At 50.3% G+C, this 26,950-nt stretch overlaps 11 protein-coding genes across 11 annotated transcripts; 6 read left to right on the top strand and 5 right to left on the bottom strand.

The window, feature by feature from the left end:
• Window positions 1–3,769: 3,769 nt before the first annotated feature.
• Window positions 3,770–4,196, top strand: N7509_010134 (uncharacterized protein; the record flags this gene model as incomplete). Its single annotated transcript, XM_056634771.1, has 2 exons — window positions 3,770–3,773; window positions 3,886–4,196. The coding sequence occupies 2 exons, from the start codon at window positions 3,770–3,772 to the stop codon at window positions 4,194–4,196; spliced, it is 315 nt and encodes a 104-aa protein (XP_056485391.1).
• Window positions 4,197–5,622: 1,426 nt separating this feature from the next.
• On the top strand, window positions 5,623–7,974 carry N7509_010133 (serine/threonine-protein kinase; the record flags this gene model as incomplete). Its single annotated transcript, XM_056634770.1, has 2 exons — window positions 5,623–5,787; window positions 5,860–7,974. The coding sequence occupies 2 exons, from the start codon at window positions 5,623–5,625 to the stop codon at window positions 7,972–7,974; spliced, it is 2,280 nt and encodes a 759-aa protein (XP_056485390.1).
• A 1,250-nt stretch (window positions 7,975–9,224) lies between these two features.
• On the top strand, window positions 9,225–10,502 carry N7509_010132 (exosome non-catalytic core subunit RRP42; the record flags this gene model as incomplete). Its single annotated transcript, XM_056634769.1, is given in 3 exon segments — window positions 9,225–9,764; window positions 9,887–10,165; window positions 10,179–10,502. The coding sequence occupies 3 exon segments, from the start codon at window positions 9,225–9,227 to the stop codon at window positions 10,500–10,502; spliced, it is 1,143 nt and encodes a 380-aa protein (XP_056485389.1).
• Window positions 10,503–10,894: 392 nt separating this feature from the next.
• N7509_010131 (uncharacterized protein) lies at window positions 10,895–11,783 on the bottom strand (the record flags this gene model as incomplete). The annotated part of the gene is made up of 2 exons (XM_056634768.1): window positions 10,895–11,269; window positions 11,385–11,783. The coding sequence occupies 2 exons, from the start codon at window positions 11,781–11,783 to the stop codon at window positions 10,895–10,897; spliced, it is 774 nt and encodes a 257-aa protein (XP_056485388.1).
• A 1,821-nt stretch (window positions 11,784–13,604) lies between these two features.
• Window positions 13,605–14,267, top strand: N7509_010130 (iso-1-cytochrome c; the record flags this gene model as incomplete). The annotated part of the gene is made up of 4 exons (XM_056634767.1): window positions 13,605–13,802; window positions 13,861–14,019; window positions 14,082–14,176; window positions 14,243–14,267. The coding sequence occupies 4 exons, from the start codon at window positions 13,605–13,607 to the stop codon at window positions 14,265–14,267; spliced, it is 477 nt and encodes a 158-aa protein (XP_056485387.1).
• A 1,197-nt stretch (window positions 14,268–15,464) lies between these two features.
• On the top strand, window positions 15,465–17,421 carry N7509_010129 (uncharacterized protein; the record flags this gene model as incomplete). The annotated part of the gene is made up of 2 exons (XM_056634766.1): window positions 15,465–16,032; window positions 16,115–17,421. The coding sequence occupies 2 exons, from the start codon at window positions 15,465–15,467 to the stop codon at window positions 17,419–17,421; spliced, it is 1,875 nt and encodes a 624-aa protein (XP_056485386.1).
• Window positions 17,422–18,161: 740 nt separating this feature from the next.
• Window positions 18,162–18,754, bottom strand: N7509_010128 (DUF3237 domain-containing protein; the record flags this gene model as incomplete). Its single annotated transcript, XM_056634765.1, has 4 exons — window positions 18,162–18,188; window positions 18,219–18,289; window positions 18,371–18,580; window positions 18,673–18,754. 4 exons carry the CDS (start codon window positions 18,752–18,754, stop codon window positions 18,162–18,164), a joined length of 390 nt encoding a protein of 129 aa, XP_056485385.1.
• A 742-nt stretch (window positions 18,755–19,496) lies between these two features.
• Window positions 19,497–20,195, bottom strand: N7509_010127 (tyrosinase family protein; the record flags this gene model as incomplete). Its single annotated transcript, XM_056634764.1, has 1 exon — window positions 19,497–20,195. One exon carries the CDS (start codon window positions 20,193–20,195, stop codon window positions 19,497–19,499), a length of 699 nt encoding a protein of 232 aa, XP_056485384.1.
• A 1,692-nt stretch (window positions 20,196–21,887) lies between these two features.
• On the bottom strand, window positions 21,888–23,114 carry N7509_010126 (NAD(P)/FAD-dependent oxidoreductase; the record flags this gene model as incomplete). Its single annotated transcript, XM_056634763.1, has 1 exon — window positions 21,888–23,114. The coding sequence occupies one exon, from the start codon at window positions 23,112–23,114 to the stop codon at window positions 21,888–21,890; it is 1,227 nt and encodes a 408-aa protein (XP_056485383.1).
• A 315-nt stretch (window positions 23,115–23,429) lies between these two features.
• N7509_010125 (uncharacterized protein) lies at window positions 23,430–25,539 on the top strand (the record flags this gene model as incomplete). The annotated part of the gene is made up of 3 exons (XM_056634762.1): window positions 23,430–24,470; window positions 24,567–24,856; window positions 24,921–25,539. The coding sequence occupies 3 exons, from the start codon at window positions 23,430–23,432 to the stop codon at window positions 25,537–25,539; spliced, it is 1,950 nt and encodes a 649-aa protein (XP_056485382.1).
• Window positions 25,540–25,882: 343 nt separating this feature from the next.
• N7509_010124 (NADP-dependent oxidoreductase) lies at window positions 25,883–26,830 on the bottom strand (the record flags this gene model as incomplete). The annotated part of the gene is made up of 1 exon (XM_056634761.1): window positions 25,883–26,830. The coding sequence occupies one exon, from the start codon at window positions 26,828–26,830 to the stop codon at window positions 25,883–25,885; it is 948 nt and encodes a 315-aa protein (XP_056485381.1).
• Window positions 26,831–26,950: the final 120 nt, after the last annotated feature.

The following is a 26,950-nucleotide window of genomic DNA, read 5'->3' as shown; positions in this document are numbered from 1 at the left end:
ATAAGGACAAGCGGTCATTCTTCTGTCGGGCTTCTAGGAACAACCATACGTAGAAACGCTGGGGGACGTGAAACAATGGAAGAAACGCTGGCGTCGGCGGATCGGCGCTTCGAAAGTGAGCGATGAGGGTACCTGGGGAGCAGCAGTGTCATCATCGGCCCTTTTGAAAAATCCGAAAAGTGTGCCAGATGAATAAATGTTTAGTACTGGTTGTACTATTCCTAAACCGCCAGAGCATCTCAAACTTGAATGAGCTGCACTATTCCCAGGTGGTCAACAGGCAGATGACCGATGCGGATGACAATGATTAAAGAATATCATGAAAGAGGACAGGAACAACAGGAACAATGGTTCCACAAAAAGCAAAGTCCATTGAACCAACGAGTCCGACTCCAAACAATGAGACCTGTCGTACGCAAACTGGCAGTTAGAAGAATGATACCAACAATAACACATACAAAGGCCCCATATAGGAGGCGGGTAAAATGTCCGAACGGATCCTGAAAGTGGGCTTTTTCGTTCGCTTCAAGCCATGCTACTCATATGAACGGAATACCTCCCAAACCAAGCCAAACCAAACCAAAATGCCGAGGATGCAGGGACAGCTCGTCAGTTTCCTCGGCGACGTACCCACAATAGGGTAGGGTTTGAAATTAGATTTGACGGACGGAAGTTTGACAACCTTCCAGAAAGTTCATCAAACGAACATCAGGGGCACGGAAGTTACGGGATAGCAACCCCCTACTCGTATGTACTCCGTTATAAAGTTAGAGATAGACTAAGCCAAGCCCCTTCTCCAAACATGCTCTAAATACGTCGATGATGGCAGGGACCTTCTCCGGAAATAGTTAGGGGCCGCGCAGTCTGCCTTAGAACCTTGGTAAGGACCTTCCAGAAACGCCAAAGCGTCGAATAAGAGGCCAGATTACGGGTGGTGGACTGTGGACTGTGGGACCCGACCCGAGATGCCTCGTGCAGCTAGCTTTCCGGAGCAGCGGTACTCCGTCGATATCGTTAACCCTTCGTCTGGGATTGATGGGTCGATCGATTCGGAAAGGGGGCGCACATGGCATTCTGATACGCTCGGTTCATGCTGTCTGTGTCATGAGGAAAAGGGGAGGGAAGGGCCGGTGTGCCAGTTGCAGTGTGCCCAGTGCTTTTTTTTTGTTTATGTTCGGCGTCTGGTGTGGGTCGAGTTGAATTAGTTCAACATTTAGCTTTGAGTACGGAGTGCAGGGATGTGCAATCTAGAGACGTTTTCCACCGCGTCGGTTTACGACTGGTAGAAGGGGAGTGGAGGGAGGTGGAGGGGAGAAGGGATGATTGGTGATGTGGACTATAGAATGTGGGCGAGCCCCTGGCAAGGTGGATGAAGCAGGAGGCAATGCATGTCTGCCTCGCCGCAACGAGGTGGCAAAGGGGGGGCAAGATGATGACGAGCGTGAGAGACAAGAGTGGGAACTGGCAATCATTTGGGGTGATGGGCAAGGGAAAGGGTCGATGAGCCTACGAGTAAGCATAAAAAATTCGATGATGCGGTTGTAGTGGACGGGCCGATGGCCTTCTCGAAGGTCGAGGGGAAGACGACGGCGCCTCCCGGGATTTTGGCAACGGGTGCAATAGTTCCATTCCTTGGGGAGCCAGCGATCCTTTGCACAATGGATGGTCCTCCCCTCTCCTCCTCTCGGGGAAGAGGAGCCTGGACTGAGGGCCCACGCAAGTGGAGTGCCCGTCGTTCCCCGAGCGCGCTAGGCCCACAGCTTGGAGACTTTTTGGAGCAGTCCAGCAATGAAAGGGCTGGATGAGGATGTCTTTTGAGTTGCTGTGTGAATCGGAATCCACTTGGTCCTTTCCAACAAAAGAGAACCGACTTCTCCGCCAATGGTGTGGTGGGCGCATAGTCTCCATCGCACTATGATCCTCTGATACTTCCTATTGGTACAATAGCTTTTAGCACTGCGCGAAGTCCTTTGACCCCAATGGAGTCTGCTGCATGCGGTGTGTACGAGTACATTGTACAGCGTGCTCCATCCATCCGTGATTTACGGCGCATCTCCTGTGAAGGTGCCCAAGCATTGTACATACAGCGTAGTACTTCATTCCAGTCAGTGGTGTGTTGTGGTGGTGTGGTATAGTGAGGAGAGGAGGTCTGACGACAGACGAGATTCTGCTCTATTTTGATTGGGTTCAGTGGCCCGGAGTGCCTGTGGTAATTACAAGTAAAAATAAAAAAAGATTAACGAATTAACTTGTGGGTTTCCACGGATTGACCACTTCCCGTATGTTGGTACCTTCTGTCGGTACGGCCCTTGGGAGGAACCCACCTTCACCCGCGGAACTCGACCGTCCGCCACCGAAAATGGATGATTATCACCTGGGCACCTGATGAAAATAATATTAGCCAAATAATTGCACAATACTCGTGGACACAAATAACAAATACTACCCCCTATTCATTTGCAATTGCATGAAAAGGCGCGACACCAATGAAGCAGTGGAGGAGTCTCAAACCGTGTATGATACAGATGTATGGAGCAACCGAGTCTCCTTCGTACTCGATATGTAATTCGAAGTGTATCCTCGTAATAATGCAATATGGGGGCGCTCATCCTTGCGGGCCAAACGGCCGCCCCAGGGTTCGTCTGGCCTGACAGGTGCGTTTCATTCTGCTGCAGGTAATCGATTACAAAGGCTCGTATTGATCCCCCTAACTCCTACTCTCCCGTTCTGACAGGTATGCGAGGATCGTCCTCGATCGTCTTCCCATGTCTGTGTCCTCGGGTTCCTGGAGCTTGTGGAGTGGAGCTCGCCTAGTACGAGTCAAGATAAAAAAGATTATGATTATCCTACCCAAGAGAGAGGAGGGAGTGAGAAGAGGGTCGATGGCGATTTCGTCCACCGGGCGACATCCGGGAGGGTAGGGATTAGCGCTCCAACGGTCCGCCGCGCGAAGAACGACTCGGATTGCAATTTAATATCCTTGACACGGAATTCGTAAGAGACTAGGCCGGGGAAGTGGTGATAGCGCCGTTCACAGAATAAAGAAAAAGGCCCTGCCCCGCTCCTGTTGGTCCTCCGTATGTACTCCGTGGTCGTAATTGTTGTTGTTGTTGCGAGGTCAACCTGAATCAGAGCGCGCCATCTGTTCCCAATGGAGGGAATCACGTCCACGCAGTGTGACCGGGGGCAGCCTCACCTCCTGACAAGGCTAGACGCGATGCGATGGAACGATGGATCGAAAGATCATTTGTATCATTTATTCATTTAATTCTATCCATCAGATGCACGATGTACCACCGATGGCGTCCCATTACCATGGTGCCCGCGGGTTAAGCTTACTCTCCTACCGGACAGGAAGAGAGCTCTATGCGAACGCCTCCGCGTCTCTCCGTCCCCCCCGAACCTAATTTCCATTTGGCCTCGATCAAATCCCGGTTCCCACCCAGATGGAGTTGAGATTCAAATAATTTATATAAAATATTCCGTGTGCATGGGAACAAAATTCAGATCATCCGCTGCTGGGACCAGTCAGAGGGCATTCTTCGACTAGTCCTAAAAAACAGCTGGTACGGACGGAGTTGAGTCCACACACTTTCCCCAGGAACGCTCGGATAGGCGAAGATCAGGTGGCGAGTGAGAGGATGCCTGGTCAACCGGATCAACCAAGCCGGAGTGAAACAGGGGAATCGCCCCCGGAGGACGGAGAACAGAGTACTGAATACGGCTTTTGATTTTTATTTAATTATATTCTCCTTCTAGTCGACTCCGAATGGGTACGGGAGTCCCTCATTTTAGAATTAGAAATTATATTTTAATTTATTTACTCCGTACTATGATGACATTTCTTAATTCCCTCAGAGCTATGCATTGACTGCTTCGATGTAGGACATGACATAACAGACATGGTCACAAGAAGGATTCTCCTTGCGGGCGAGACTGCGCCAGACTGCGCTGCGCCTGCGGCTGCGCGTTCTGAAAATAAAAATGACATGTTCGACTGTGGGAGGCTCGACCTCGACCGCGACCTCGACCGAGACCCGAGAGACGGGAATCTGGATGGATGGCTGGGAACAAATCTGATCCGTCAACGTCATGCGGATGAGCAGGAGAGAAAGCGAATCGCGAACGCGTTCTGCGTTCTTCGTATGGGGATACTCGTACTGATTTACACTCGCGCCGAACTGTTGTGGATGTAAAGTACGTGTATGAAGAATACATAGATTACGGGGCAACAACGCGGCCCAACTGGAAGTGGGGGAGGGCCGCCCCGAGAAGGCTCAGGCTAGGGCTGCGTGGGTGACTGCGACAGGCTGCTTTTTTGTATGCCCAACCACCCCAAATTCCTCCTGCAGTTCCTCGGGTATATCGGTTGTGTGATAATCATATCGGTGTGTGTTGGAGTGTGCTCATTTGTTATAGAATATGGAGTAAACCAGAACTACCGGATGTTGGCTTCCTACTAGTATTCTGTATTGCTTCTTCCTCAGTATGGTGTAGGTACTCCGTACTCCGTACTTATGGGTGTGCTCTGTGCTCGAGTATAAGGTATTTAATTTGATTGTTATGTTTTCTTTTTCCATCTCGCGACTCTTAAAAAACAAAGGGACCAAGAAAAGAAAAGAAAAGAAAATCGATCACAATAAACAGAGTCGAGTTTTCCCAAACTAATTGTATTGGTGGATACTTGCTAAAATACCACAATACTAAAATACCCAAATATTCAAAAACATACCTACTGTACCCCCAGTCTAGCCAAACATACGGTAAATACTAACCAGGAACCCGTCTCCACTGCCCCGGTCCTCATTGGACCATCGCGAGAGGATCCCGTTATTTCGCAAAACAAGAAGGTCTTTTGGGTCTTTTTCTTCATCGACCGTACCAAGTTGTATTGACTCCATCCCCAATAGTCCCCTGCAAAATGCCCACTCTTTCCCCTCTCGCGCCCTCGTGCGGATATCCTTTTCTATCTCTCTTTCCCTCTTTTTCACTCCTCGACAATTCCAGAGTCAAGAATATTCAACTGTGATTTCACTCTCCCTGAACGGTATACAACTATACCAATCCACACCTCCTCTTCTCCTCCACCCTTCCACCCCCCATCTGGATCCTGGTGGACTGATCTGCGCCGGCCTAACGTGGTTAATTTACCGTCCCCACGGCGCCGTCCTGGAGCTTAGAGCTGTCAGCGCGTCAGGGGCTTCCCACGGCCTCCGATCGCTCGAGTTCCCACCCTAAACGGGTCTTCTCCTATTCTGGGTGGAATTCCTTTTTTATTGCTTCGTGCCCGTTCTCTTTGGACTTGGTCATAGAACCTTTTCCCCCCCCCTCCTCCTCCATCCATCCCTCCCCCCCTCCTCCTCCTTTCCAACTACACCGTCATTCCTTACATCTTTAATGGGAGTGACTCCCTCCTTGCTCAACATCAGACCACACATTCGGATGATGACCATTTCGCCCCAATTGAACATCCTTCACTAAATATACATACTCTCGTGGGAATCCAGCCCCTCTAATGTGAGTGAGCACCCACCACCAATCAACCATGTCGCGCCTGACGCTAATCTCCTTCCAAGATTACACATACACTCTTCATCTGCTGGCAGATCCGGAGAGAACAAGATGACAGTTACATACGATACCCCATCTCGGGCAAACCACACATCAATGGCGACCCTTGAGGACCGCTTCCAGGTGATGAAGGAAGTTGGTGATGGTAGCTTTGGTAGTGTGGCCGTGGCCCGTGTACGCACTGCGGGATCCCATATCGCGCGCAGAGGAACCATGGTATGGGAATGATCCAACGATCTGGTGCTGATGTGTGATGACCCCATACTAACAAGACATCCTCTCCTCTAGGTTGCAATCAAGACGATGAAAAAGACCTTCGATTCATTACAGCCATGTCTAGAACTTCGTGAAGTTATCTTCCTTCGCACACTCCCTGTTCACCCTCATCTCGTCCCCGCCCTCGATATCTTCCTCGACCCTCTGTCCCGCAAACTGCACATCGCCATGGAGTACATGGATGGCAACCTATACCAGCTCATGAAGGCTCGTGACCACAAGTACTTCGAAGGCAAGCATGTCAAGAGCATTCTTTACCAGATCCTGTCTGGGTTAGAACATATCCATGCCCACCACTTCTTCCACCGCGACATCAAACCCGAGAACATCCTCGTGTCTACCTCTGCCTCCAACGACTCTCCCTTCAGCCGCTACTCTACCCTCGTTACTCCTCCATCCTCCCCTCCTACTTATACCGTCAAGATTGCCGACTTTGGTCTCGCCCGTGAGACTCACTCTAAACAACCTTATACTACTTATGTCTCAACCCGTTGGTACCGGGCACCCGAAGTGCTCCTGCGCGCCGGAGAATACTCAGCCCCTGTTGATATGTGGGCTGTTGGTGCCATGGCTGTTGAGATCGCGACCTTAAAGCCACTGTTCCCTGGAGGAAACGAGGTGGATCAAGTATGGCGCGTTTGCGAGATTATGGGAAGCCCTGGCAACTGGTACAGTAAGTCGGGCGCAAAGATTGGCGGCGGTGAATGGCGCGACGGTTCTCGCTTGGCTCAGAAGCTGGGCTTCCAGTTCCCCAAGATGGCACCCCACTCGATGGACAGCGTTTTGAACCCATCTATTTGGCCCGCTGCCCTTAGTGAATTTGTCACATGGTGTCTCATGTGGGACCCCAAGAACCGACCAACCTGCAGCCAAGCCATGAACCATGAGTACTTTCTCGATGCGGTCGATCCCATGCGACCCAAGTCCTCAACGTCCTCGCGACTGCTTGGCCGTAAGCAATCTGAGAAAAGCTTCAAGTCTCCCACCCTCACCCCGAACGATTCCCCTACTCTCTCTACCAAGCCTTCCTGGTTCCGCCGGTCACTTATTGGACGCTCTGACAGCCCAGTTCCTGGTGCTGAAGCCGAGAGCCCGGCCAGACCTGCCCCTGTCACCTACAACACGAACCCTGAGGTACCACCAGTCAACAAGGCACGCCCCGCCAACACCAAGCGCGCGACGTGGGCAAATAGTGCGCCTATGCCCATTCTTCCCTCCATCCGCCCCGTATCTCCTCTTTCAAACTCAGTCACCGCTCAAGCCAATACAAATGTGGCACACAGCGAGGCTGCGAATTCTGCTGAGACCGAGGCTGCTAAGAACAAGAAGATTGGCCGCCAATTGTCTGTTAACTCGAACGGCAACCACTACTCTGATGCCCACCGACAGGAGGCTGAGCGGATGCTGAACGGTTCTGGAAACACTACGCCGACTACCAAGGAAAGCTTCTTCTCGCACCTACGTAAACGTGCTCGTCGACTTTCAGGTCGCAATCAGAACGCCGCGCCCGAGGATATCGAGGCCAACGCTGGTTGCATTCCCTGGTCAAATCGCTCATCCATGGCTCTTGATGGGTCCAACCCCGCAGACCCAAAGGCGCACTCCGATCTGACTGATCTGGACAAGGCCTTGCAGTGTGTCAAATACTCTCTGGACACTTCCACACTGAGCAATGTTCCAGTGCATCTCTCCGGCGGTGATGGAAATGTGACCAAGCGGCAATCAATGCCTACCAGCAACCCGGCCCCAATCTCCAGCAGGACACGACGTGCCATGCAGATGACAAGCCACCCAGTTCACCGCTATGAGACACCCGAGGAAGAGGATGAGCTTTTAGACGAGGTGCTCCACTCTGCCAGCAAGGCGGCGCGACGCCTCGCGCAGACCCAATCAATGTCTGCTGGAATACACCGCCAGACGGATAACTCGCGTGCCTTACCGAGCCCGTATCCCACTCCTTCCCCCACGGCCAAGGCCGATGGCTACTTTGAGACTCCTGTGAAACACCACACCAACAAGGCGGACCCTAACTCCAATCGCCAGTGGCCAACACCACCCTATGAGGAGACCGAGTGGAACCAAAAGGCTTCCACCAATTACTTCGCATCGGGAACCAACTACATTTGAAACACGAGTGTTTACTCGACCTCGATGACACCAACCACTCACTCAGATTCTCAACTCGAAATAGAGAATGACCACCAAAAACAAAATTCTGGCGAAAGATTGCGCTAAAAATCGGATACATACCTGGTTTCGGCGTATTGGTTTCGGGGCACTTTTTCTCCAGGTCTGGCAGTTCTGGGTTTTTCTCTTTTTTTTCTTTCTTTCTTACATTTTTCATCTTTCTTTCATACCCCCATAGGCCCTTTTTTGGATAGATGGTTACTGGCCTCGCACACATTTTACCCCCCTCGGTTTTATTTCCCAGGCGATCTCTCATTTTACTTTTGGCGTTGCACATTATTTTGCCCACCACACTTTTCACATCTTCATTTGATACCACATGCGCAAGTCGCATTATATACCATTCCCTACATTTGCATATCCCTCGCGTTTTCCATCTTTGATGAATATAGCGCTTTCCTTTTTTCTTTTGTCTACATACTTCTCTCATCCCTCTCTCTCACTGTACATTGTCATGGCAGAAACTGCCACTCCTGTCTATCGCTTTCCTTCCTTATCCAATTGCTCTCTTGCATCCTCTCTGATCCAATCTTCCTGTTCACTCATTCTTGTATTATCTTTGACCCTCTCCCGGATTGACTGGCTGGCCTCCAGTCTACCTTGTTGTAATATAGCACTTACTCGGCATCTGCCAATCATATACGCATCTACACTTGACATGCATAATATTTATTTTTTTCGCTCATCAACCTCGATTCCTATTAGTTAGATTAAAGTTTAGAATATGCAATGTACCTGGCTTGGTACATTAGACAGCAGACTATCTTCCACACCAATTCTACTAGTGTAGTTCGCATCAAGCAGTCTCCAGGCTCCCAGCGGTTCGGGATCCACCCGGAGTAACAACGGCCCGCCAACATTCAAGTTTCCCAATCAAGCATGCTCTTCACCTTCAACTTTTTTTGACCTCCACAATTTAACACCTAGCTTGAATCGCAGAGGCTTACTTGGCAGAGAAGCTCAAGTTCCGAATTTCCGAGTATATCTCACTCGAACTTCCCGCCACCCAAAAACCGCGGGCTCAAAAAATCTGCGATCAGCGAAAAAAAAACCTACTCTTATCACCTTAATCCACGAGACGAATAGCAGCAGCAAGAGCTAGCTTCATACACAATTGCCCCTCACCGTCCGTTCCGGAAAACAACTTTTCAGAAAGAAGTCCTCCAAAGCACAATAACCACCATCCCAAAATGTCCAACCAAAGACAAGCCTCCTCCGCCTCGCAAACCCCGCACCTCTCCCCAGCCGAACTCTCCTACCTCTACACCTCCCTCTCGCTACCGAAATCCCCCATCCGACCTGATGGCCGCTCACCAACCCAATTCCGCCCCTTGACAGCCGAGTCGAACATCCTCCCCGGAACGAACGGGAGTGCGCGCATTGGGTTCGCGGACGGGACGCAGGCTATCGTCGGCGTGAAGGCGGAGGTTGAGAAGACGGTTTTGTCGACTGATACGCTTGCTTCGAGTGAAGTTGGAGAAGGGGAGGATTCGACTTCGACTTCGGCTGCGGCTTCGGGTCATGGTTCTTGGGTGCAGATGTCTATTGAGATTCCTGGGTTTCGGGATGATGATGCGCTGCCGGTGTTTTTGTCGGAGATGATGCGTGAGTCGTTGGTGGGTTCTGTTGCGGATGGAGGTGGTGATGGTGATGGTGATGTGACGATGGCTGGTGGGTTAAAGGGGAGATTGGTTATTAATAAACGGTGGCACTGGCGGTTGTATATTGATGTGAGTATTACTGAACAAATTGCCCCAATTGCACCCGGGTCTGCCGCACGGCGGACAGAAAAGCAAAAAAAGAGAAGAGAAGAGAAGAAAAGTTTATGCTAATGCTAATACGCTATATCCAGGTCTTGCTTCTTTCTCAACCACTCTCATATCCACTGCCGCTGCTCTCTCTAACGACCCATCTCGCACTTCTGTCGACCAAATTGCCAAAGCTGAAGTCGCAAGGCGAGGAAGATCCCTTCTTCGACGACGACTGGGAGGTTGCGGAGTATCTGTACCCGCGCAGTTCGAACCTCAAGGCTGCTGGCAATGCCTCACAACATGTTCGACCCCCGGTGACCCTGCTTGTTATCTCCGTCGGCGAGAATGTCATTTTCGACCCGAGTCGGGAAGAAATCGCCGTCGCGGATGCAGTTCTTGCCATCTCCGTTACTGAGGGATACGGAGGCTGGTAATTTGAAATTGCTTTCTATACGCACCGTCGACCCGCCTTCTCGTCTCACGCAGCCTGCTGTGCCTAATTCTGAGAATGTGAATATGCTCGGTGCTACGGCTCCTACGGAGGATATTGCTGTTTTGAACCCGGCGACTGGGGAAGAGGAGGTTCCTGGTGTGTGGAGGCCGAGGCGCGGTGGTGTTAAGCGCAGTGTTATTGCGAATATGATCAAGACTGTGCTGAAGAAGGGTGGGGTTGGTGAAGAAGTGCTGGAGGGATTGGAGGGTGTTGAGGTAGAATGATCTTTCTTTTTTGTTTCTTTTCTTTTTCTACTCTCTTCATGTTTCATTTTCAATCCGAGAAAGGGCTGGCGTTTGTGTTGAGAAGGCTTGATTGATTCTTATACCATATCTCGCAATGCAATGAGAGGCGATTCATGACCATGACCTTTAAGTCGCTTATTTCCATAAAAAAAATCTACTAATATACAGATGGAGTGTGTATCCACATTGACATCTCCACGGGTGTGGGTGGGTGTAGTGCCAAAAAACACCGTCCCCGTCTTTTCCCAAATCATACTACCAATCCTGCCTGCACAAGCAGTCTGCTTGGCATTGGAACTGGAGATGTAACTCCCCCAACTCACTTCATCCACTCACAAAATGGAACGATGAAAGGAAACGAAGGAAATGAATTACCAAATCCCAAGCCACTTCTTAGCAGGCTTCTTCTTACCCTCCCAATCAACGATCTCACCATCCGCAGCCTCAACAGCAACAGGCGACTGGTCATCAACAGGTTGAGGAAGGTCTTTCTCACTAGGCTCCTCCATGCCGTGCGCGACACGGTACTGTCTGCGCTTCTCAGCGTCCTCAATGCGACGGTGGCGCTGCTCACGCACGCGCATGGAGTTGTGCTGCACGTCCATGCGGTAGACGGCCATGGCCTGGGAGATGGTGCTGAAGGGTGAGGTGAAGAGGGCGGACCAGGGCGGGAGGAGGTGGGCGAAGGGAGAGCTGGCTTTGAAGTTCGTGGTAAAGGTAAATGTTGCCAGGGAGGTTAGGATGCCCTGGAGATATATTTATTAGTATGCTATGCTATGGAATGGGATGCAATGTGATACGATCAGAGCCTGAGCTTGAGCTTGAAACTCGACGGGTATGGGGAGTGTACTATGTACGCACCATTGCGATCCACACATGAATCCACTTATTCGTCAAGAACTTGTGCATGACCGTCCCCTCTGGCGGGAACATGTTGGGGTATTGCTTTTTATTCTGCGCTTCGCGCTGCTCGGCTGTGAGGCGGGGACCATAGTTGATGGGTTGACCGGAGGGCGAGGTGCGTGCCGGATTGACGAGTCGCTGCGGGTGTGAAGGAGGTCGGAACTTGTCTGGTTGACTTAGTGTCCGGCTCTTGTCGGTATTCCTACCCTTGGATACAGGGCTGGTGGAAGAAAAGCATTGGCGCGGTGCGCGGGTGGTGGTCAGGCCGATATGTTGCTGGTGCTGCAGGGTCCGTAGGGTCCGCGCAGTGGGAAGTCCTCGCGGTAAGAGGAAATGCGGAATAGGAGCGGGAGGCATGGTGGTTGTGAAATGACCGAAATCAATTGCTTCCAGAACTTTTGCTCTGCTTGTCACAATTCCCATCACGGCCGGCGAGCATATCAGTCAGGTGACATGTTGGCACTGTTTGCATTGGTTGGGTTTTATTCAGCCACGTGACATCCCTGACGTTTGGTGCAGGTGACTGACGAACAATCTCGGCCCGCGAAAACCATTAGGAACTGCACCTGCAAGCCCGTTGCCCTTCATTCCTCGGCAGAAAAAAGTTTGCTTTGCTTTTAGCCGAGACCTTCAGGTACAGCACATTTCTGATGCTCGTATCCACAGTCATACGACTGTGGTCTTTTACGAGTGCTAGTCATTGTTTGCATGAGTATTTCTTCTAAAAGTCAGATCTACCCAGCAGTTCACAATCGATCAGTCGGAGGATACATTAGAAATTACTAATATTATGTGGTCTAGACTTTTAATAGAGGCCACATGGTGAGTAGCGAAGTCGCTTCATGAAGGTACTGAAAATGGGTCTGGTGAACTCATCAATAAGAATCCATATATCGGGATGAAGTCATGATAGCTCTCCCCACCGAAATCATCCTCATAATAGTAGATACCACCGAAATAGCATCTCTCTGTTCCCGTCATGGAGGCGATACCGGTCGCTTCTGTGCAATTACGGGTATGGTGGGCTACGACAAGTCAAGGCGATCCAAGACTGCGAGAGGCTCTCCATAAAAAAGTTGGCCATGTCTGTTCCGGATCCACTGCTACTGGGTCAAATCCGGGAAAGCGGATCAAAGCGGGCGAATAACTGACTGCGTATTTCGAAGCCCCGGTGGACCGAAAAAGTGCGCGGCCGTGTCTAAGGGGCTGAAAGGGAGTTCGCCCTTGTCGACATCCAAGGGGCAGTAGGATAGCATTGTGCCCTGGGTCATTTAGAATAGGTTGCAGCAACCAAGGCTGGCTGGACAAAGCGATGGGAGAAAAGCTGGCTAACCAGGGACGCATACAGGAGAATGATCAGCCATGAGGTCATTTCCGGGTGGCAGAGAGCTTTTCGGAAGGAGATACTTAGTACAGAGTAGAGTACTAGGTTACAATTGAACAAGTTGTAGCAGGCTCAGCCAATGCTGAAGTGTATGTATAGTGTATACTTCATACTTCATACTCCATTGTTCTGAAAAGCATTCCCCCTCATATATGCCCTTTAAATAGTATCAATGACAATAAATATGCGTTGTGGTCACTCACCGAAGGCTCCCGGTTGCGCCCGCAGTGCTGAATTAGCAAGACGCTGATTGGCTGATAGGCCCAGATCACGGGGGCCGGGGAGGCGCGGTACAAATAATTGCGAAAACTGTTTCTGGGAAAATCTTGCTCTTCTGTCATCTCCGTCTACAAGTCTGTACAGTCAATTCCCCTTCAATTACCTTTAATACTCTTTCATAATGGGCAAGGAAGCTTCTTTCGCACCCGGTAAGCTCCCCTTGTCATCCTCCCTTTTTTTCTGCCTCGCGAAGCATCCGCGCTGGCCTGGATCCTAGGCTGGTTGGGAACAACTGGCTGCTCGTGTGAAGAAGAGAAACGAGAACTGGCGAAGAGATGGCCTCTCAATGGTCTTCCCGATCATCACCTTGGTCAATGGTGACTGCCATGCGAGTTTGTCAACGGTAGTCACTTGCCGGCGCACCTTCAGCTCGCACCTTCGATCTGATCGCGACACGTCCAAACTCTCTCGTTTCGCACCTTCTACGACTTCTCTCCAGCAATCATTCCCTCGCTTCACACTGCAACGTACCAAGCCAGCCCTACCTTCCTAGCGCCTCGAACTTCGCCATCACCATGACGACCTTTGATGTGTTCTGCACACTGGCCATCATTGATGAGCGCGAAGCCGAGCTTGCGGCCGAGGCAGCAAAGAAAACGAACATCAAAGATACCATAGCTATGACTATGGTGACTAGCAACACAAACAACAGCAGCATTGCTAACGCGACTTTCACTCCAGGTGACTCTGCCAAGGGCGCCAAGCTTTTCCAGGTAAGCTCTTATTCTGCCTGCTTAAAAGAGACAGGGAAACTAACATTGAATGCTTCAGACTCGCTGCGCTCAGTGCCACACTGTCGAGGCTGGTGGTCCCCACAAGGTCGGCCCCAACCTGAGCGGCCTCTTCGGCCGTAAGACCGGTCAGGCCGACGGCTACGCCTACACCGACGCCAACAAGCAGGCTGGTGTCACCTGGGACGAGAACACTCTGGTAAGGATTGCTCAATTCCCGGCGTGAGAGACATGGTGTCGCTAACCCGCATCGCCCTACAGTTCAAGTACCTCGAGAACCCCAAGAAGTTCATCCCCGGTACCAAGATGGCCTTCGGTGGTCTGAAGAAGGGCAAGGAACGCAACGACCTCATCACGTACGTTTTACACAAACACAACAGAGCAGAACCGCCGAAGATCCCCTGCTAACACACTCGTCACAGCTACCTCAAGGAGTCCACCGCTTAAATGACTTGACGCTTTTATTACACACACGGCATTTTCGTTCTTGTTCTCTCACACCCCGTCTCTGGAACAGATAGACGTCTGGGATTGGTTTCTGACGCCGTGGGCCGATTTCCGGGCATTCGAGGGAGCGGGCATGTAATTTTATCTCAGATTACCAAAGGTTGACCCGCAATAGATTTGAATTCTTCTCTCTTATATGCCCTTTTTCCTTTTTCGTTTTTCCTTTTGCTTTGCTTTTTCTTTTTCCCCGCGTCCGTAATAGCTGCACATTGCTGCAGGTACCTTTGGGGGAATTAGTCGATCACGGAACAAGGTCGGCGTGGGCTTGCGTCAAAACTGGGGCACTTGGGGGCACTGGGGGGGGGATCGGGGCTACTTGAGGCCTGGTGCAGGGGGTGGCGAAGGACGCAACGAGTCAAGAACAATTGGACATACCAGAGGGCGAGGGCGTGTTTCAGTGAGATCCATTGCGACACATCGATTGGGCGACAATGGCGGTCAGGCAGGGAGAATGGGGTACCCTGCATGTCACAATAAAGTTGTTTGCTTGCAGATTTACAATAAGTTTGCACAGATTCACAGGCAACAGTGAATGGGAGATACCTAATCAGTACATTATTGGTACCTCGTCAATACTTCAGAAGATCTCCGCCTGCCAGCACTCGAGGGCATCCATGTACACCACATGACCTGGGTTCCCCAAGGCTTGATTGGCCCAGCCTCCTCTGCAAGGTGAGGAGTTCCTCGATCTCCCGCATTGCTCGACGAGGCGCAATCTTCTTCATCGTCTCTGTTGAATCGTTACGAAGTCGTGGTTTAACTGTTGATTTTCGTGGTTGGTTGATTGTTGTCATTCACTGGTTGTCAACTTTACCTTAGGGTAACCCATACTTCACTTCCACCACCAACAAATTCCCCCACCACCAACACCTCTGTCGCATCGCTTCTGGTCGCATCGCAACTTCTAGGCGCGCGGGGTCGATTGTTCCCCAGCCATCTTCTATCGACTGTCAAAATCGCCATTCAACCAGCATATGCAGTTTGTCTTGAGCGCTTCCACTAACCGCCTAGAGACTTCACATTACTACAACTCTCCCAGCCACTCGGCCCACGAAATATTCTGATCGCAAAGACGCCTGCGCTGCGTCACTGCGATCTCCCGATCTGAAGCGCCAACCTCGCAATACGCCGTCCACTATGTTGGACGAGCTAGACAACGTCTTCGACGACCACCCGTCGCTGGACGCCTCACTTGAGGACTTTGAGAGCAACAGCAATGCGCATCGCTCCCCGCTTTACGGCTTGCCCTCGCAGCACTCAGGCTTCCGGTCTGAAGAATCAGACGATGAGCTGGATGAGACACCCACAAATGACCGCTGGTCACCCCCTGGCCTTGGCATACGACAACACGATTATGTTCAAGGAAGTGGATGGTACCGTCACCAACCCTATGCGCAAAAGCATAACCTCCGCAATCGTCCGGACTTGAAACCCACAGTTGGTCGTCTCAGCGTGTCGCCGACAGCGTCGCGCGAAGCAAGCCCGCAGTATGAAGATGCGCCTGAAGCCCCCGCAAAAGGAAGATCAAGTGAGTATGCTGAAAAAGGTGAAGTTTCCATCGCTGCCAATGTACCCTTGCCAAGGGGAGCAGGTACCCCACAGATAGGACGATCCCCCAGTCCTCCTCCAGCGCAACGTCCCGGCGCGACTCGTGAGGGCCCCGACGATGATGGATTGGGCTTTGGCGCGGAGAATCTGAGCAACTGTAGGCACTGCCTGATCTGGGTTTAACATCCCTACTGGAGACGCGGAAGAAACTGACTTGTCCTTTTGCGCATGGCGATAAGACATTCGATTTGCAGTGCGTGCAGAAGTCCAACATCGTGAACCCATTGCTGCCATCTGCGGCTACTTGCGCAACAAGTTCGAGCACATGACCAGTTCGAAATCCAATACGACTCTCTCGGTATTGGTCGTGTTGGTTGCGGTCGCCTTCATGCGCGCTCTATTCCTCCCAGGTCTACCGCAGTCCATCCCGGATCTGGTAAAGCTATCGAGCTTCGCGCGTTCGTTTGAGCCCCTCATCTATTACTCCGAGAATGGCGTCCAGCAGATCGGTACCCTGCAAGAAACCGGGGTCGCCGTTTGGGACCTTAGTGAGTCAGTGCGCGGAACAAATATGACCAGCGCGCCTATTATCGTGCGTCAATTAGATGAGCTATCTGATTCACTCAAGTCTCTATCTCTAGAGTTGACACGTTTCTTTGCAAACGTCGACTCAGATATTGACTCCATCCTGATCGTGATGGATTGGGCCAAGCGTGAGCTCGAAACTTTATCTGCACAACCTCCAAGCTCTTTACCTACAGTTGTTTTCGACAATGTCCACAACATGTTCTCACGATTAGGTGCGCTCGAACGTCCCACAGAGCTGGCCGATGGTGGCGTAACAACACCATTTGGACATGTCGTGATGGCAGTCTTTGGCCAAACATCTGCACAGCGCACCCGCGCAACCCTCACACGAACCTTCAGCGAATTTCTCGCCGTCCTCGAAGAATCAATCAACAGCGAATTGACCCACTCAACCGCTCTTTTCGCCTTATTTGAATCAATAGATCGGCAATTCCTAAACCTGCAACGCACCGTCGTCCGCGAATCAGATGCCCAAGAACGGGCTGAGGGAGAAATGCTTAGCTCCCTCTGGACTCGCGTCCTCGGACCCAATGCTGCAGTCGTTCGCAAGTACGAAAAGAATAAGAAGCTTCTCGCCAACGTTCGGAGCCGCACTGTCGCAAACAAACACTTGCTTGTTGATCACCGCGGCCGTCTCCTCACACTGAAAGTGAATCTTGAAACGCTTCGGCGGAAGCTAGTCAGTCCGCTGGTGCGGCGCAATGATTCGGTCAGCTTTGTCGGCATGGAGGGGGGCTCTTCGGGGTCCGGCAGTTCCAATGCGGGACGCATGCTCGGTCCCGTCGAGGCTGTTATCGATGGACAGATCCGTGGGTTGGAGGGTACATACGATTACCTCCGATCTGTCCGGGAGCGCCAGAAAGCGAAGTTGATGGAGATGGTCTATGGTTCCGGAAGGAAAGCACCGTCGTCAATGTTTGCAGGTCTGGAAGGACATGAGGAGGCGATTGATGGGTAACTAATGTGGTATCATGTGTGTTGTGGGTTCAGCAGGCTTTACCTTGTCATGATTTGTTGTTCGAGAACTCCCCTTCCTCTTTTCTCTCTACTCTCCTTTCTCTACATCAGATATGGTGTCATTTATTTTTATTTTTATCCTTTTTCTTTTATCTCTTTCTTTCTTTCCTCATTTTTGGCGTTTTGTGTCTCTTCCAAAGGGTCCCATTGGCGGGCTCGGATGGTGTCTGAGGCATTTCTTTGGTGGATGCCACACACACGGAAGGCGGGTATCAACTGGTAACTATTCTGGATCACATAATAGGGGCAGGTTCTGAGGCGGTTGGCGTTTCTATCTCTCCTTATACTCTCTCCTTTTGTCTTTGACCTCGGCTCGAACCCTGATTTCTCATATATCTGTGGTTTTTCTTTTTATGGGTGCACAGGGTGAAATGTGGGCGCGTGAGGTAAAAGGATAGATATAGGGTGGCACATATTAGTTCTTCATTTGTTTTGGTTCTTCCTTTCTATAAGGAATGCATTTCGTTTGGAAATCTATCTGGAAGGTGTGTAGTGTATACCTGGTACGCGTTTTTCACTCTATAGGATTCTAGAAACATAGTACTAATATAGTGGCCTGATGATACTTCACTTGACCCCCTGAGTAGATCCCAAGGCTGTGCTTTGGGACTAAAGTTGCCGTTGTCGAACTGCCAGTGACAAATAAAGTCGAATTCCAATCGGAGGCATACTAAATTTAGGTCAAACTTGAACTGCATGCATGTAGTACTATTCACAGAAGAGCCAAGAGGTACTTACGTTCCAAGCATCAATCCTCAACAAGCTGACGTTCTTAGTGGTCGGGATACCCGACGTCAAAAGTCCAACCGCTATAGTAGGTAACAAGGAAGTCAGACGTCATGTTCAAGCACATAAATAATCCCCAGAGAACCCTGGAAGAGAAGACTCACCAAGGACATTATTGAGCCAATAATACTTCTTGCTTGCCGTTTCAAAGACAATCCGTAGATGTAGATGACCATCTGGGCCTTTTGGCCCAGAAGTCCGAATATAGATGTCAGCGCCATCATTCGTTCGCAGATTGTATCGGGTGTCCGCTGAAAAGATGTTTGTTCGAGGATCAGTGAGGCCCCAGTCCGCTCCGACGTCAAGAATCTTGCCTAAATCAGGATGAGGATATTCTCATTAGCTTCCTCGACTCTCTCTAAGCACTACCTATACTAGTAGTCAACATCGCGGGAATGCTTCTCACCCGAGAGACGGGGACCGGTAAAGTTACCCCCAACGATGGGAATTGCCTTTCGTATGCCGTGAGGACCAGCGACTTCGGTCATGAGATTATCATCACACTCAACATAGGCAGTGTAGAGGAATTGGAGAACTGGTGGTTCGGGTGTGACGACAGTGGAGATGGCCAGTCGTGTACACAAGAGAAGAGAGATAAATGGACCATTAACATGGTCCAGTTGCTTTGAAAAGACATTGTTTATGGCTGGGGCTAGGTATACAGGCAAAGAGATTCGGCACACCAAATCAACTTGAAAGAATTGAAGAGATCGCTTCCTAAAATCAACCTGCCTAGAGAAATATCTCACCTTTATGTTGAAGGAAGAGAGAGTCCCCGGTAGATCCTCGGAATATCCGTCTTCAACTAACTACCGAGCCCCGCATTATTGAAACGGTCACTACACAAAACATGCACTGATCTTCAGATTGATAGCCCTATGAAGCAGACGATCAATCTAGTCGATTGGAGGATCTTAATTTCCGTGTGGATTTCTGCGTAGGTCGATCTTATATACCGAGGCATTTTGTTCGTCTGCTCTATCGTGTGCCGGATTCTGCTGCCGGCCCCAGATCATAGCATCTCCACATTCGTTGGAGACCCCGCTAACCCCAGGATTCCAGGTATAATGATTATTTTTCTGAATATTCTTGTCGATTACTGTTGTTTACTTTGTTCTCCCAGAACCTGTGTCTTCTATTGAGATGATGTTTGTTTCTATTTCCATAACTTCGTCCAGTATTGACTATAGGCCATATTTTAGGCCCCATATCATGCCACATAGCACATGGTCATACATAGATGTAACAGTACGGACCAGCTGTTGTACTCATTATATCCTTCATAGCAATGGGATCCCCACCCGCATAACCAACATCGATAACCGTATCAAGCGTCGTATTCGCCGATGGAGGGTCATTCAAAAAAGTACCTGTCCCCGAGATTGCGTCCCCACGAGCCTCCCAATCCAAATTCTGCCAAATCCACCAAACATAGTCGATCATACCATGGTGATGCCAGAAAGCCGGATCACCAGGGCTGACAAAAACATCACGGCCAGGATCACCACCCATCGCGAAATGACCGCCACCGTGGACGCCAATGACTCCTGAATCGGGAAAGCCTTGCATAGTCATTTCAAAGTCCCAGACATCGTTGCTCTTTGTGATAAGATCCACGATGTCGGAGAATTTGTTGAACTTTTGCAGAATCGCGCTGGTCAAGTCTCGTCGCAGGCACCGGGGATTGTAGTCTAGAGGATGTGGGCTCACACTGATGTTGCGACCGGGTACGACTAGATCTGCTGGTCCCATGCTGAGTATGTAGTCTTTAAAGGGGCCGCTGGTCACGCAGCCTCCGCCACTGCCAGCAGGAAGATAGATATCTGGGTAGCCGCCCAGTACCAATTTGACATCGGGTTGGTTTGGGATATAAGCCCCGTTGCCTGACATAGAAGTGTCGCTTCCATCGAAGACTTCGGACTTCTCCATCTTGTCAACGTCGGCACCCCAATTCCAATATCTATTTAAGAGCGAGTATTTTAGTAGGGCGCTGTGGAAAGGAATTCGTAAATAATAATAATAAGTATACGCACGGTATATCACCTGTATAGCTACACTCATTTCGCAAGGCTTGTTCAAAGCTCCAAACAAAATGCCTGTGCCATGCCAAAAATGTTCCCTTCTCATAGTCAGTGATATTCTCAATATGATAGCATCAAGTGCCGAAGTTTTGACATACCGTATAATGGATTATCAGCGTCTGATTAATATGAGTAGCCACAAAGTCATCATATCGTGACTTGGTTCCCGGGCAAGCTCGTTGGGGGTTTGAGATGGTAAGTCCTGCAAGCAAAGCACGGAGTTTATATAAGCCTTCTTCTCTTTCCGAGTGAAGGACCTCCAATCACGACGGATCCTCATGTTTTGCTGAGTACATCCCTCGTGTCGCAGGGGGGCGTGTGTAACATCAGAAATCACTGCATCGCGTGCGATCTCAGCTAGCCGCTGAAGCTGAAATTCAGCTTTTACCGACGAGTTAGATGCCCATGTGGCTGTGGGCAGCACTGGAGATGATGGAGATGGTTTGCTCCCATGTATGTATTTAGGAAATGAACTTGAAGGAATTGCATATGTTTGCAGGGCAAGTAGGATGCTTATCGCGAGGACTGGCAATTTGGCGGTAACCATGGCGGTCCAGCAGGTACCCGAAACTTGGGGCAGGTACTTCAAGTTTTAACTATAGGGCTTCTCGAAGGTGGAAGAAAACTAAACTCGCATAATGGCCACGAGGGTGCCCAGCTAGATAAGCAATTCGATTGCACCTGCATCCGAACTCGATCGCCGATTTATTTTGGACTACATAGTGGGGGACCGGGAACCTTACACGCTGATGCTGAAGCCAATTCTCTTGGTAAAACGTGCCTCCGGCCGGGATCTGCTTGCCTTCCTCACCCCGGGGGGCGGGGGGGCCTGCCCTTTTGGATCCTTTTGGATCCTTTTGGGTCCATTTGGGCTCTTCCTGCAGGGGTTCCACCGGACTGAACTTGGGCCCCCCCAGGTGCCTGAAGCCCTGGTGAACCCTAAGCCCCCTTCCATCCCACCCCCGGAGTTAAAAATACGAGCAGACGAAACAGATGTCGTCTATTTTCTACATTTAGAAAAATTGTGGCGAGGAAATTCTTAGATCATCTCGTTATCGAGGATAGAAAACACACACGGTATCCTATCTGATCGTGGTCTCCACTTAGTTGCAGCTCCTGTGCAGAACTTAGGGCTCGGAACAGCCAAGGAAGACCAGGCTGGCCCCGCTAGTGTCAACCCACAGAGTTTTGTTAAATGGCATGTCAATTCAGACTTCTTTAGCTGCTTTCTGTGCCGGTCTAGGGGTTGGGTCTGATTGGACATGATTTCCAGACGGCTCGTAATGAGCCCGATACTCATCCCGCGCCCAAAGACAAGCTGCGATGACTCGGAGTAATACCTTAAAAGGGATTATATTGCTGCGGGGTGACTATAGCCTTTGAGACTATTAGATTGAAGCGGGTGAATTTGATTATTCTAAGAATCTTGGGTTACATTGTTCGACATCCTAGGGCGTGGAATCATCTCTCTAGTAAGTATATTTCTATAATAGCAGTGGCGATGCAGAAATTCTATAAAATGCGAAGCCTTGCAGGCAAACTATGCAACAGCTTTAAAAAGCTGCTCAAACAACTCATCAGAGTCAGGCCCAATTGGATTAGCCATGGTGATTGCTTCTTCAACATCCCCCGGTGGGTAGATTAGCTTTTGATTGATGGAGCATTTGACCCGTTTCGCCAGGTCCCCCGTCAGCTTGACTTCTTCTCTATCCCAGCCCCCAGAGATAACGGTGCCCCAGGCCCCCAGATCCAAACAGCAATTGTAAGCAGGCTGGTCATATTGTACCAGAGCCTCGCCGAGGAGTTCCGCAGCGGCATTGTGACCGGATACGCGACCCAGGGAAAGAGCATGCTGGCAGGACATCAAGGCAAAGTGACCCTTGTCGTCGGCAGCCGCCTGAGCAGTATCACCCGTAGCGAAGATATTCTTGAAGGATGGAACTCGAAGGTGTCTATCGACCAACAGGCGAGCCAGGCCGTCCTTGGGGGCGGGAATTTGTTGAGTCAAGGGCGATGCTCTGACCCCAGCGGTCCAAATAGCCGTCTTGGTTTCAATGCGTTCCCCAGACGCAAGAGTGACACCATTTCCATCGATAGCGGAGACAAGGGATCCAAGCTTGACTTGGATACCGAGTTCGTTCAAAGCCTGGGTAATGATAGGACGCGGACCTGGCCCGAGTTCAGGGCCAAGCTCATTTGCGCCTTCGACAACCAAGATCCTGGTATTTGAGTTTGGCAGTCGCTTGGGCAGCTCGGTGGCCAGCTCGATTCCAGTGAAGCCGGCGCCACATACGACGATTGTGTCACGGGCAGGGCTTGCTGGAAGCGAGCCAAGGTTTTGAAGATGGGATTCAAGCTTCACTGCCGAGTCCAAGGAGTCGATATCAAACGCGTGCTCGTGGATACCAGGAATGGATTTGGGTCGCACGACAGAACTGCCTGCTGCTAGGATCATGCGGTCGTAACAGATGGTTGACTCGGTACCGGAGGGAGAGTGGACAAGGACGGTGTTGTTTTCGGCGCTGATGGTATGAACGAAACCTTCAACAAATTGAATGCCTGCTTCCTTAAAGAGAGTCTCGACAGAGTGTGTCATCTGGGAGACATTGGCCTCATAGAGACGTGGTCGAATGACCAGAGACGGTTTTGGGGCAATCAGCAAGATTTCGAGCTCGTTCTCTCTTTGGGTGAGTTTCGCGAGGCGTTTGGCGGCGAGAGCACTCCAGATGCCGGCAAATCCGGACCCGATGATGACGATTCTCGGCATTTTCAGGTTGTGGAAGTGGTTTTAATACTTCGGTAACCTTGGAATACGATGCTTTGCAGAAATCTCCAGTGCTCTCAGGCTGTCCTGTGTAGTGGTAGTGTAATAGTGCTGATTCTGATTGTGACTCCCCCCACTATTATACTAGTATTTCAGGTTTAATTTCTAGAAACAAGTTGATTTGACCGAGGCTACTGGCTACTAGGCTATCCGATTACGCAGGCCATTGAGTAGCACTATACTAGTACTACTATTTACTATTAGTACCCATAGTAGTAAATCGGAGTTCGGGTATCCGCTTCCCGCAGTGGATACCCGATGAGTTCCCGCGATCACTTCGAGTACCCGCATTTCTTCCATCGACGATCTGCCGCCATGACCATGTCATCTTCTCATGACATGACACCTCCCCAGAATAATTCTAGAGCTACGCGCTCATCCTTAGCCTGTTTACCATGTCGCTCGCGACACCTCAAGTGCGACGGGAAGCGACCATTTTGCGCCCGTTGCTCCGAATCTGACCAACAATGCCACTACGCTCGATCGCGTCGCGGTGGACTAGATCGCGCGGCCCTGGCAGAGCGTCGCAAACGACTTTCGGGCCTCGATAATACCGATCAGGTCAAAATCGCGGCTAACTGGAGCCCGCCGCAAGGGGCTGTGGGAGCTCAAGGCGAGCTGGATCTCACGTCACAATTCATTGAGGCGAATTCCGACAATGGCGGTGGTCTGCTCGATGGCATCGCTCTTGGCAATGCGACCTCCAATGCCGACTCGCCAGGATCAGCCACCTCTTGTCAGGTTGAGATGACCGACATAGAGAAGGATTCCCTGGTTCATTCTTACTACAAGAATTTCCATCGATTCCTCCCTCTACTCCTACCCAGACGCCACATGACCAGACACTACCAAAATTCGAACCGCCAGCTGAGCCTGAAACCCCTGATTGCAGCCATGCGCCTGATTGGATATATTTACAACTTCCACGAATGGTCATCCGCCTTGCAAGACCACGTGGAAACATGTCTAGCCCAGGCCATGCCGTCAGATCCAGTCGTGGTCCAGGTTCGCCTATTATACTCTGTGGCCCTGTTTTGGTACGACCATAAAGATCAGGCTAAAACGGAAATGGACGATGCAATACGACTAGCCCTGGATCTGCAGATGCATCATGAAGAATTTGCCGTCAAAAATGGGGCCGAGGATCATGTAATCGGGGAAAGCTGGCGACGAACATGGTGGATGTTGTACACTGTCGATGCATATTATGCAGGGACCCTGGGAACGATGGAGTTTCAAGTGATGGAGGTCGATGCAACCGTGGGGCTGCCTTGCGAAGAGCAAGAATACGAGTCGGGAGTACGTTGTCACACCCTTCTGCTTAGTCGATTTCTATTATCTACACCCCCTTTGGATATCACCAGGGCATGATTAAACGCGCTGACCTCATGATAGGTGATACCTGATCCAAAGACGCTGCAAGATTTCGATTGTCGAGAATTTTCTCCCGAGGATACGGTATTTTCTTCGTTTGCATACCTCATCGGCGCCGTAAAGTGCACGGCTTTGGCGATATTATCGGCCCCCAAGAAGGCGGTAAAAGAGGACTCGCCACATGTCATTCAGGCCGCCGACTCAGCCCTCGATGGATGGCTGCTTCTTTTGCCAAAGGACGGCAAGCAGGTGATGACCAAGTCTGGTGAAATCGACGAACTGATGTTTCAAGCGCATTTACTGATACATGTGTGGGTACTCTCCTCGATCATTACCCTCTGTCTTAAAAACCTGGCTAATAGGATAACAATATAGCGCGAGTATTGGCGTCCACAGACCACTCTCAGACCTAAAATTCAATCCCATTGAAGATATCTCAAGCTGCGCTCGAGATCCGCCTCCCGATAATCCTACTCCGGAGTTGATTAATGTCCATACTGTTCGAGTCATCCGAGCAGCCGAGGCCCAGATTCGTCTTCTGGCGTTGCCGGTTCGACCATTTCACCACACACCCTTCTCAACATGCATGATCAGCGAGGGCACTTTGGCACTCCTATCTGCCTGCCATTTCCTGCTAAAAGGGCCTAAACTGGCCATAGCAAGAGATCAGATTCGGATGACAATCGGTTGCCTCAAGACACTGGCTGACTTTTGGCCAAGAACTGCGAGAAATCTTCGCGAGATCCAAACTATTGCTCACCATGTGCTAGGACTTGGGTCCAAATTCACAAGCAATAGTGGAACTCCTTGTTCTAGTGACCTACCACAACTATCTGGTGGCAGTGGCCAGGGAAGCTTCGGGTCGGAGGGTGAAGCCTCGAGCAATGACACCGATATGCTTCCTCTTTTAAGTTCTATCGATGATCTATGTGGATGGTACAATATTGGTGACTTGAGCACCGATTTTGGATGGGATATGAATAACGTTTCATGATTCAATTTTACGGAGCTCAGGCACCTGCTCAGCCTTGAGTCTGTGTGTGCTGGCTCGCCGGATTTTCTTTTGGGCTTCTTTAAATAATTTAATAGTACTAGTATATAGTATGTATATAAAACACAAAACACTATTATCACCTGGGCAGCAACTGCGGGTTATTGTCACTATTTGAATTTCACTTTTCACTTTTTGTTCACTTTAATAGCTTGCCTAAGGTGGCTTTGGACTTTTCGCTCCCGATATGCTATTTTCATTGATCGGCTATGTCTCATTAAACTTCAAAATCCCGGGAAAAAAAGTTTAAAAAGGAAAAACACAATAATCCGTTGCTATGTTATTCTCATACAAAGCTGATCACAGCCTTGTTTCCACGACCTCGCTGTCGAGCATACGCCCATGCCTTGACGGAGTCATCAAAGGGAAATACCTCAACCTTCAAGGGCTTCACTAATCCACCATCAATCATCTCACCCAGTTGACTAAGTCTCTCAGACTCCGGCGAAAGGATAAAATGCTTATACCGGACACCAGGATGATCAACCGCCTCGGGAGCAACGCCCTGTCCAAAAGCCCATGATGGCGCAGGATCTCCAATTGTGATCAGAGTACCATTATCCTCAACAACCTTCCAACACTTCTCCAACACTTTCCCTCCAACCGTATCGAAAACAAGACCCACCTTATCAAACTGTGTCTCCCACCCCTCAATCTTGTAATCGAATACCTCATCCGCACCCATCTTTCTCAAAGTCTCATGGTGTTGAGCCGAAGCCAGACCAACAACATGAGCCCCAAATTTCCACTTGGCAATCTGCACCGCCAAAATGCCCACCGAACCAGACGCACCCGTGATGAAGACCCTCATGCCTGACTTGATCCCGCCATGATCCAATAGTGCCTCATACGCAGTCAGAAGTGGAATTGGTAGCGCAGCCGCTTCTGCGTGCGATATCGATTTCGGCTTCAGGGCTACCTCATTGCCCGTACAGATCGCATATTCAGCTTGGCCCTCGCCCCGATCCGCTGAGATCATTGCAAAAATCTCGTGGCCGACTTTGAGTGGACCGTTATAGTTTGGGCCGAGTTCAGAGACAATGCCTGAAATGTCGTGGCCTGGGATCCTGGTTGCCCGGTTGTATGGTTCAGGCCAGGTTATTTCGTCGCCGGTTATACCAGCGGCGTGGACCTTGATCAGGATCTCCGCATCTTTGGGGACGGGTTTGGTTATTTCATTGTTTGTGGCGACGGTGGGGGAGGATGGTTCTCCTAGGATCTGGACGGCTTTCATTGTCATGGGAATAGTGTTGACTTTCCCTGGGAGGTATGATGTCGTGTGAGTATTGTGTTGTGAATGGACGGAAAAATGGAGTAAATAGTAGGTCTTTGGTTCAGGGGTTTGATTCTCAAG

This window comes from Penicillium cosmopolitanum (genome assembly GCF_028827165.1).
Source record: "Penicillium cosmopolitanum strain IBT 29677 chromosome Unknown utg000009l:1.0-9042332.0:1.0-9050551.0, whole genome shotgun sequence".
In the NCBI taxonomy this organism is placed as follows: Eukaryota; Fungi; Ascomycota; class Eurotiomycetes; order Eurotiales; family Aspergillaceae; genus Penicillium; species Penicillium cosmopolitanum.
Note: the sequence above shows the minus strand (reverse complement) of the source record. Positions and strands in the feature narration are given on the sequence as shown.